The sequence below is a fragment of the Zerene cesonia genome, chromosome 1 (genome assembly GCF_012273895.1).
Source record: "Zerene cesonia ecotype Mississippi chromosome 1, Zerene_cesonia_1.1, whole genome shotgun sequence".
NCBI classification, from domain to species: Eukaryota; Metazoa; Arthropoda; class Insecta; order Lepidoptera; family Pieridae; genus Zerene; species Zerene cesonia.
In genome coordinates, this window is record NC_052102.1 from 9335142 (window position 1) to 9346765 (window position 11624).

General features: G+C 32.6%; 1 protein-coding gene across 1 annotated transcript in view; it reads right to left on the minus strand.

Moving 5' to 3' along the window:
* The window catches only part of LOC119828823 (zinc finger protein Gfi-1b), a 55542-nt gene extending 48467 nt beyond the window's left edge, over positions 1 to 7075 (minus strand). Inside the window, exon 1 of the mRNA XM_038351110.1 lies at positions 6872 to 7075. Within this exon, the coding sequence (XP_038207038.1) occupies positions 6872 to 7004 (133 nt within the window). The 5' untranslated portion in view covers positions 7005 to 7075. The remainder of the gene's footprint in view (positions 1 to 6871) is intronic.
* Between the last annotated feature and the right edge of the window lie 4549 nt (positions 7076 to 11624).

The window sequence follows — 11624 nt, forward strand, 5'->3', positions numbered from 1 at the left end:
GGAATATCGGGATAAAAAATAGATGTTGGCCGATTCTCAGACCTACCCAATATGCTTACCAAATTTCAGAGGAATCGGTCAAGCCGTTTCGGAGGAGTATGGCAACGAAAACTGTGACACGAGAATTTTATATATATAGAAGATGTTATGTATATGTCATAGTCAATATGAAGTAAAATGAGAAATACTTTATTGTACACATTAAATACAATTGCAAGGGACAGAAGGTAACTACATATGTGTTCGTTATATTATTTTATGCGTGCCAGGTTAAACATTAAATTGAAAATCAATCATAGTCAAAAAAGAGATTAAGACGCCTCTGTAATATCGTAGCATCTCCCATACGTTGATAATGATGCCCAAGATGACAAAAAAATCTAGATTTAGGTACACCTAAACATCTAGGATAGTTCAAAATAAAGCCAGGCGTAGGCGCGTGCCCCATAATTGATTTAGGGGGACGCTTCTAGCTGCAGCATGCGAACAAATTGGATTTCCATCCATTATGATGGATGGTTCCGTACAAATCAGATATGAGAGGACTGGATAAATACATTTGTATATTAATTGCTAAACTCTAATTTGAACATTAATTCATTCGACTAGATTTAGTACCAGTAACGCTTGTGAATCATTGAAATACATAACTTAATATTTACCACAGGTCTTCAACTGAAATATCCAGCAAGAAACTCTATTGTACTTACTAATATGAAGGTAGTTACAGCATCATGTGTGTGCATAATAATTTATTATTACAAACTGATCTGGTGAGCTTTCTATCACACAAAAATTCTGGAATTATTATTGTCTGAATACTCTATAGTAGTTTTCAATGCAAAATCTATTCTATGTCTTAAGTTGGGAGTGTTTTAATTCAAAATAACATTGACAGATTTTATGTCTACGTCTTACTAAATCATATATTTGAATTTCTTTCATAATTATGAAAATTTTTAAAGGAATCAGGTATAAGCAAACTTTTTATATTACCAATTAAAAAGCGTTAATATTATAACTGCCCGGTAAAATAGACTTATTGTTTGTCCATAAATAATAATGTTACCTATCAAAATAAACATTGAATACCATTAAAAATCAATGTTAGCGGGAGCAGCTCGCAGAAATAATGGACAAACTTAATAAAGAGCGTGTTCGATCAGACAAATCGGATTACATGGGATCAGATGTCTCGAACGAAGAAATTATTAGCAATCGGGATTATACACGTATGATATAATATTAATTGTGTTTTTGATTTTATTATTTATGAGATTCCTTTTTGGTTTTGCTTTTATGTTTGTAGCTAATCGTTAGTTTACTTTGACCAACTTCAAACGGACATATTTCATTCGAACTTTTTACATTTATCAAGGAATGGTGACAATACAATGATTTAATAAGCTTATGTTAATAATCTGATTAGAGTCGCCAGTTAAATAATTGTATAACAAAATACAAGCTGTATTTTGTTTGTTATATTTCTTTAATAAAACAGTTGTATAATTATATCCGTATATTTAAAAAAGCCATCATTGACACAATCTCTCATAAATATTATACAAGTAAAAACTTTTTACTTCACTTTAATGTTATCTGTTTCTGTTGATCGAAGACTTTTTTACGCGAACGCCCAATAAGTTCAATACATATCTATATGTGATTAATCATTAAAACGGCTCGGTTTATAAAAGTAATTAACATATTACCATATCCCCATAAAACCAACCTTGACAATTCTATCTTTAAAAAAAACATGATCAAGTGCGAGCCGGACTCGCGACACTAAAGGTTCCGTACAAAAGTGCTGAAAACAAATTGCAAAAAATAAATCCGTCACCCATCCAATTCACGACAGTGCCAAACGTTGCTTAACCTGGATTTTTTGTTATTTGTTGCTGTCAGTAATCGACATTACGCCTCTGAAATGTAGGCTTCTTTGTATGTGGGAGTCGAGCACGCTTCGTCACGAATTGGGCCAGCTCGCACCGGGGAAGTCACCTCCCACAGAAGTTCGGCATAAAATAGTGGCATTCTGCTATTTTTTGTTGGTTAAGAGAGGGAGCCGGAGGCCCACATCCTTTTCCTCATCCCTCCCAGCCATGACCTTAATTCCTTTCGTCAAAGCTTTCTTAATCCCTCCCCAATTAAATGTCGGCAATTCATTTGTAGAGGCGTAAGGTCTACAATCGACCATACGCTTTTCCGACAACTTCTTTGCCGACGATGACAAAAAAAAACAAATAGTGGCAATACATAATCTCTGCCTGTCTAATAATATCCTGACTCCTGCTTTGTGCAAGGCGGATGGACGGACGGCGGCAGCAATAGGGCCGATTTATCATGTAGATTCGGAACACTAAAAAAGCACTAGCATACTCGTCCATACAATCACAATTCGGATCAATGGCTAAACGGAGGGGTGGATCGCGGTGGATTATCATTATGTTTATTGTTAGGGTAACGGGGTGGCGGTAAAGTGAAAATTAGCCTTTTACATGATTACTTTTCAATGCTCAATCGGTAGTGAAAATGTGTTCAAGGCGAGCCTTTGCTATATAGAGGACAAGTTGCAGAAAGACTTTTCAATGGATTTCAAGCGAGAATTAATGAATAATACTTTAATTCATCATCTGCTGGGACACAGGCTTCCTATGAGGGTTCAGGCCATAATCTACCACGCTGGCCAAGTGCAGGTTGGCAGATGTCACACGTCGTCGAACTTTTCTTTTTCCCCACGATGTTTTTCTTCACCGTTTTAAGCAGTGGTTATGTTATCCACATGTGCAGATAAATTGAAAAATCAATTTATTTCCCGCACGCTCGCCCGGTCTCGACCCCGACTTATCGATTTTAAAGTCCGAGGTTCTCACCACTGAGCCACTACTGCTTATCTTTGTCTTATGTTTTTAATTAACATATCTAACTAGCTCACCGCTAGTTATATATTATAGGCTGTTCTGCCTTACTTTTTTCATTTAGAGGCATGAAAAATAGACCTACCCGATATGCACAAAAATTTCATGAGAATCGGTTTAGCCGTTTCGAAGGAGTATGGTAACTAACATTGTGACACGGGGATTCTATATATATAGAGATAATAAGCCTAAGCACGCCCATTAGCACCTGTAACACCTCTAGTGTTGTGACACTTAACATCAGGTGGCCCATCTGCTCCTTTGCTTGCTCTGTCATAAAAAAACATATCCAATAGGTTATCACGTAAAATCACACAACAATATACTAATAATTAAGTGCTATAGAATGTAGATTGGTTGGAAGTCGATTAGATTTTTAACACTAATGTAGGAGGTTATTTCTAGAAATTTGCAAAGTAAAATAAATTTGTTTTATAGTTTTTTATCTATAAAGTTATGATACAATGTGAATGCGTAGTTATTTACAAAATACTAGAAATTGGTTTTGTACTGTAATTTATTATTTTGCCTTTAATTATAGTATCAGCTAGATTGTTTCTCTTGCTCTTATACAGAGAATATGTAAGAAAATTATTTAATCCTAGCAATTGTAATCACTATAATAATATGAAATCATGAAACTATGGTATTTCCACGGATCCTTGATAAGTTTAAATAGAATCTGTCTATATGAGGTAAATCAAAATCGAATTTAAACGAGTCAGTTTCTTACAAACATGAAAACATACAGGTGAAGCTAATAAAAGCGTGTTAAAAAGAGAATCAAGATTAGAAATTTATTGTCCACATCATAAAAATCTGCTTGTTTTCAAGTGATGCGAAAAGATAAATTAAACGATAAAATACAGACAGTCAGGTTAAAAATACTCTATTTATATAGATAAAAGATAAAATCCTAAAATGTAATAAGAAAACCATTCAAAGGTACGTTTTTGTTGGATATAGTTTTTACTGCAGCAATAAAACGTTAATGAAATGAATTGAACAACAAAATTTAATGATGCGAAACAATGTGCTTGATATATCTTAAATACCTTATATCTTAATATATGAAAATCCAGTGTCATGATGTATGTTCCCAATGAACTCTTCACTAACTCAACCGATTTTGATGAAATTTGGCATTTTATGTGTAATTTGGTTCAACTTAAGATATGGGATAGTTTTTATTTTGATTAATTACCCCAATAATTTATAATCTTAATATATACTCAGTATATTAATAATTACTCAGCCACAGCAGCGCGTGGCCGGGTATGCTAGTATTATTTAAAAATCAATCGCATCATAAATAATAGACATTAACACATTTAATTACAACTATTGTTTGTAATAAAAGAAAATACACACGGACGAAAATAGAACCTTCTTCAATACGTTTTTGCACGTCGGTTAAAAATAAACATAGGTATAGGATAAAGCATAATACTTAAATCAAACACGATAAACACAAAATTGCTGTTTTGAAGGTATAAAGCAAAAAACAAGAGCTTTTCCACCCCAAATCGCCACGTTACCGACATAATCCTTAGCAAAGTTCAATTAAAGTTCATTACGCGTTCAGTATTCAGTGAGACGGTGAAAAAAGGAAAACTCGCTGATCGAGGGGAATTGGAAATTAAAATTTCATTCCTTTGAACAGGGCATACTTTGACCAATCAGAATACGCTTAGAGACGAGTGGATTGCATGGAGTCTGAATTTGACCAAAATATGGCTAAATAACCAGGGTTATATAAGCCTTAGTTGGTATATATCAGTTCATCTTAGAGTCCATAATTGGACTTACCTATTTACCTAGTTACTACGTGCTTAATATTATCATGTACAATTTTTTTTATTCGAAAATCGCCTTTACTGAAAATCATTGTTGTGTAAGTTTGCGGATTCACAGACTGCGTAGGAATATAAATGAAAAAATGCTTTAGTGTTAAATCATATTTTATGCAAAAAACGGGCAACTGAGCTGGTAGTTCGCCTGATGGTAAGCGATCACAACCGCCCATGAACATTCGTTGAGTGTCTATGTGTGTGTGTCCTTTTATTTGTAATGAGTAGGAAGGTATATTATATTAACATACCTGAAATTGAGATTTAATACATACCTATTATAATTAAGCTGTCATTCAAGTTTTTCCTAACTTTTAGATTTTATACGAATATTTAACATTTTACATACATTATTATAGTACCGACTTTTATATGATACTATAAAATAATAAATCATATTGATATTAATAATTCCGGCCTTTGCTATCTATAATTTATAGGTATAGTTGCAAAAATGTGCTTAAAAAAGCGGTTTTTTATTGAAATTGTTTTTTTTTTCCTTTTTTTTCCATGGGTGTCTTATGATTAATAGCCCATTTAGACATGAATAATAAATCTGCTTCAAAGCCCAAACCTGAAAGTATTTTAGTTCCTCCATGAAGTGTAAGTATCCTAAATTTATTGACCTGACCTGATACTAAATTTCTTATTGGAACAAAATAAACGATTATAAAGCTATATTCATTTGATTCCTGCTACCCTCGAATACTTTGTTGAATGAGACAGAATTATAACTTAAAATTGATGGTGGTAAATGATTTTAATTGGAATTAAGATAAATAATTATATAGGAAAGTCTATTATTGTAGGTAGAATATATAATGGTATGGTATTAGGGTATAAATAGGTAACCTATAATTAAATTATTACCTAGCTTAGTACTTTTACCACTTCAAACAAACAATAAATCATGTACTTATTTGAATAAATTTTTGTATCTTTCTAATGAATAAACTCAAAACTATTTAGCCTTACTTGAGTTTCAATTTGAGGATAAAAATTTATATTTGCAATTGGAGATAGAGCGCAACCTGGGTGAGTATTAAAGTTATATCTCAAAAAAAAATCACCTATTATTTAATTATATTATGTGACGGGCAAAATATTTAAGTAAAATCAACAAAGGCATGAATAAGTTATTTTTGTTATGCAGAAAAAGATTTTTCTTTGATCTTTTTAAAAGAAATTAAGTGCCCATAATATATCAATTTAAACCACTTACAAAGCTATAAATCTGTAAATCGTCTACATTACTAATACATATACTAATTATATATAAAAATGAATGATTTCTTTGTATGTTTGGTTGAAAGGGCTTATTTTAGGACTTAACCAAATTGAAATTTTCTTTTATGCAAAGTCCAGTTCCTGAAATGAAAATCTATAAAAAAACCTTCAGGAACAAGACAGAGTTTTGTGGATCTGGCAGTTTTAATCTAATTAGAAGTCACAATAGATAATATAAAAAAAGTACTTTATTAAAGCAATAAGACGGTCTCCTTTTGCATTAATTAAAAAAAAACCGCTTATATGTAGCAACGTTTAAATGCTGATAATATATTTTATTTGGTTTTATTAAAGTTCAACTAGTTTTCGTTTAGTATTAATATAGTATATTTATTCTAGAATTATTGAGACTAAAGAATATTGAAGCAAAATAAACTTTCTTATGTAAAAAAGATGATGATAAAACACGCTTATTATTGAAAACTAATTTAATTCTTCGGATAGGAAATCTACACAGGTATAGATTGGTACAAAACTATATGTAAAATTGACATAAAAAAGTAGGTACCTATCTTAGTACTTATGAACAAATTGCGTGGTTATAAATTATAAAATAAACGATCATGTTATCAACGAAAAGAAACTGAATTTCAGTTAAAATAAAATGGTATATTTAACTAATATAAATATTTAGGTAAATATACATTTTTTTTTCCATCGCGTAGAGAAATATTTAATTCAATAATGTTTAGTCCCTCGTATGTTTAATTTATTTAATTAATTCACATCCCAATCCCACATCTGCATACATCCCGAAATTGTATATGACGAAAATGTATGTTGAAATATTTACAAACAAATATTATCACTTACCCTTCGGAGTGACGACACGAAATGCGCTGTTTGAGATCGGTTTCGGTGACTCCTCCCGTAAACCGGGCGACACATTTCTCACCATAGAGAAGTCCAAAGGCATCGGTGCCATAGCACTTATTTCCATTGTCATTTGTAAAAAAAAAATCAAAACGTCAAAACATAACCGCCACTTTCAAAAATGGAACTGTCACGGAACGTGCGACCGGCGCGGGCCGCGAGTATGTATTAAGGCTACGGTATACTCCGTGCACCGACTATCGGTTCAGTAGAGCTGAATATCTTCACAATTCGTATAGAGATTTGAACCTTATCGGTCGTGGAGGGGGCGTGGATGACTAGGCCCCGCCTGGCGTACCCCACCGCCGCACGACGCGTGACAATCACTTTGTATAGGTAACACAATAATATGATTCCTGATAGATTTTATTGTTCCAACGATGCGAGAGAAATTTCATAAATACGCCTTGTATTAGGTTTTCATGGGTGTAGTTGATTATGTTTTTATTGGGTAATGCCGCGGATTATAAGCGACATATCAGCAGCTATCAGTGACGTCAGCTTTTATAATACCGTCTTTATGATATTTTATTGAATTTTTTATGTAATATGATTATTTTTATGACGACGATTGCATATTTCAAATATTTTGTTTTTGATGATGAATAAATTTAAAATATTGATTGATGAACTAAATAATTCATAAATACGTCATTTTTTATTTTTTATACAGGAGATACCTAAACTATTTTATTATAAAAATTACCTTTTAGATATAAGTACCTAAGTATGCATTTGTCATCTATACTAATATTATAAAGCTGAAGAATTTGTTTGTTTGTTTGAACGCGCTAATCTCAGGTACTGCTGGTTCGATTTGAAAAATTCTTTCAGTGTTAGATAGCCCATTTACTAAGAATAGGAACGTCAATGACCTTTATGTATCAACTAGCTTTTTTTTACTTTTTATTATCATTTGGTGCACAATAAATTGTTTTTGTTTGTTTGTTTGTTAATCTGTTGCCCGCAGCTTCGCCGGCGCGGTCTTAATAAATTATCAGGGTACAAACTTTTATATCCTATTTACTCTTTTTCCCCTTGGGGGTAATATTTATCAAAATCTTTTCTTAGCGGATGCCTACGTCTATCTTCACGCCAAATTTCAGCCCGATCCGTCCAGTGGTTTGCGCTGTTTGTTGATATATCACTATATCAGTTGGTCACCTTTAAGTTATACCTATACCGTTAAGTTATATATTTATATCACGTGTCAAATCATCATCATCATCATCATCATCAGCCCATATATGATCCTCCTCATATGAGGGTTCAGACCATAATCCACCACGCTGGCCAAGTGCGGGTTAGCCGACACATGTAGTCGAACTTTTGAAACCTGGACACGCCGGTTACTTCACGATGTTTTCTTTCACCGTTTTAAGCAGTGGTGATTTCCTGCACGCTCGCCCGGTCTCGAACCCCGACTTAGCGAATTTCAAGTCCGAGATTCTCACCACTGAGCCACCACTCCTTTTAAATGCGTCACGTGTCAAATGTCGATAATTACTTTCTTAGATATGTTTTTTGCATTTTAATAAGAGTTTATTTTATTTTGGCGGACACCTCTGTTATTTTTATTCGTTAATAGGGCAGCGCTTGACGATAATTTCTATGAAAATACAAACTTTATTTTGTTATTTATTAATTGATCCTATTCTTAATTGAATCGCATAGTATAGGGACAACTTCATTTGGCTTGTATTTGTATGAAAATATTTTTATTATTTTTAGTTAACAGTTACAGTGTAGGTAGGTAGTGCATCCTTATTTAATAAAAGTTGTTAAATTATAAAATAAAATATAGCAGCTACCAACAGCTTACATTATAAGATCATAGAAAATTTACCACCTGTGTTGAAATTTGAAACATACTTATTTCACTTGTACAATAGCACATACACAAAAAAAAATATATTATTTAGAATAGGGAGTCAGGTACTACAAACAGAAATTGTGTTTCAATTTATAATAATCGTAATACCAATGCTGCCATTGTTCGCGAAACATTTCAAGTTAAAATAAATAGGTCGTTACACGTATAAAATAATGATAATAATGAATATTTAAAACAAAGGCCATCTCAATTCCAACAGTAGGTCTTGATGTTCCTCAAACAACAGGCTAATCCCATCCCGCGGAGTTATTCTGGAATAATATTTTATTTAAATAAAGTTATTATTGAAATATTATGTTTTTGTTTTACCTTAATAAGATTATGTTTATAATGCTATCTTATTTATAATAAGAGCTTAAAGTAAAAAACAATAATGGTCACAACGCACACACACACAAACACATGATTAAATGTGTTTAAAGTTACAGCTATGTATGTTTAATATATACTAATTGTTTCCTTTAAAAGCTTAATTTTTGAGATTTTTTTTCATTTCAATGCTATAAAAAAGTAAAAAAAAAGCTTAATTTTTATTATATCAACAACTGGGTTTCAAATGGTGAGTCTCCCCATGACCGCGCTCGCTGTAAAGTGTTCGAAACGTCGGGTTAATAATATAATGAAGAAATCGTGTTTAAAATCCGTTAAAAAGTTTATAATTTCTAAACTGGGTTTATCCAAATAATTTAGAATTTTTTAAGTGTACACACGTACAAGGGGAAGGAGCCCTTAATTCATTTTCCTTCGATTCTCACCGACTTCAACCCCACCGAGTTCCGACGCAATGCTATAGGTGGAACTGAAGGTACACATCACACTCTACCACGTCTCCCGGCCAGCAGCTTCCCGTTCCAGGCCAATCAACGACCATACAACTGATGCAACTATAATAATACCTACAATATATGCGTCATCAGCCCATATAAGTTCCCACTGCTGGGACACGGGCCTCCTATGAGTGTTCAGGCGACGCTGGTAAAGTGCGGGTTGGCAAATAATACCTAAAGTCCATACGTAGGTATGAACAATGGTTTTACATCTAAAATGAAATATTTTCCTCAAAAACAAGAAAAAAAAAACATTATTTTTATTAAAATCTAGAATAGGCACATCGACACGTTTTCCAAAAACTAATTACACCTCCACTTCGCAATGATAAAGCAAAGCCGTCGTATATGATATTTTTATTCATCACAAAATGAATTTTCCTCCCGCCACGTCAAGCGACTTTCCACTTTATGCCTTCACACTACCGTCTATTTTTCTTTGCGGGTAATATTAAAAATAGGGCTGTGCAAATAATTTTTACAGAGAAATAATCCCAGTATAATCTAGCCAGTGAATCCCATTATCTGGAACCCCTCGATTGTAATCCGGAGATACAAAAATCGTGGATCGTATGGAAATGTTAAAAGTAATTTTGCTATCGTCTGATTTTCGGGATTTACTCGTAAAACTGACGTGCGATGAATTGATTAGAAATAGGAGTTTGTTTTTTTATGGTATTATTTATTGGTATATATTTTAAGTGGAAAGACCTGTTCAATTATTACAAATTTTACACACTACACTAGTTTTTCAGTAAATCAATTTTTATTACAAATTGCATTAAAATTGCTGATTAATAAATATTCATTACATATCGTTTGTCGATTTAGTATCAATTAAAAAGAAATTACATTTGATTCAATTATAATTTCTTCGAACGAAACAAGATCAGTATTATCCATGCCCGGTATCAACAATAATACTTCTGATCTACTCAAATGAATTTCAGCTTCACTCTACTTTAAAACCAAGGTAAAAATTAGCATAAATAATCCATACAATTTCACAGCGGGAATACAAATTGCGATAATTTACATTAAAATTGTCGACTATATAAAATAATCACTTTAACAGTAATACCATCCCTATTAATTTTAGTGTTTCATCAGAGCTCGTTATCAAGCAAACGGCTGGCCGTAGAAATATGCAGTTCGTTTAAAGTGAAAAGGTTTAGGAGCTGTCTATTGCCTATAACTTTTAAGTGTATGCTTTAATAAATCTATCTGTACGTAGTGTTTGATTAATTTGCTTGTGTTGTATTGTATCTTTTGTTGAAATTATTTTCAACCAACTTAAAAAGAGAGGAGAAACATTCGCCTGGGTAAAAGCTGGTGCCTCCCATGTGGTACATGTTTTGATTTGGTCGAGTGAGAGAGAGAGAGAGAGACATTTTGAAGTCGATTTAGTTTTTTGTTAAAATAGTTATTGTTACACATATAAATACATATTTTAAACCAATGAAACTATAGTGGTATAAGACACATACATACAAGGCTTAAATACCGAATTACACACACACACACACACACACACACATAAGTAGATAGAACTAAAACTATTTTAATTTTTAGTTTTATTTGTCCAATAAGTTTAACTTCTTACACTCTATGAAAGAGGGCGCTAAGTCTAATTGAACTAGCTACAATATTATAAATAATATAATTATATAATTTTTCACTTCACAAAATTGCCTTGTAATACTGTCTATTGTTGTTGTTGTTGTTTAAATTGTTATCACGAACCGGACTCACTCTTGACCGATTTTTTAATACAATTTCAATATTTTCAATTTGGTCTGACTCTGTCATCTATACTAATATTATAAAGCTGAAGAGTTTATTTGTTTCTTTGAACGCACTAATCTCAGAAACTACTGGTCCGATTTGAAAAATTCTTTCAGTGTTAGATAGCCCATTTATTGAGGAAATCTATAGGCCACATATGTACCACGGGAGAAGCCTGGACGGACCG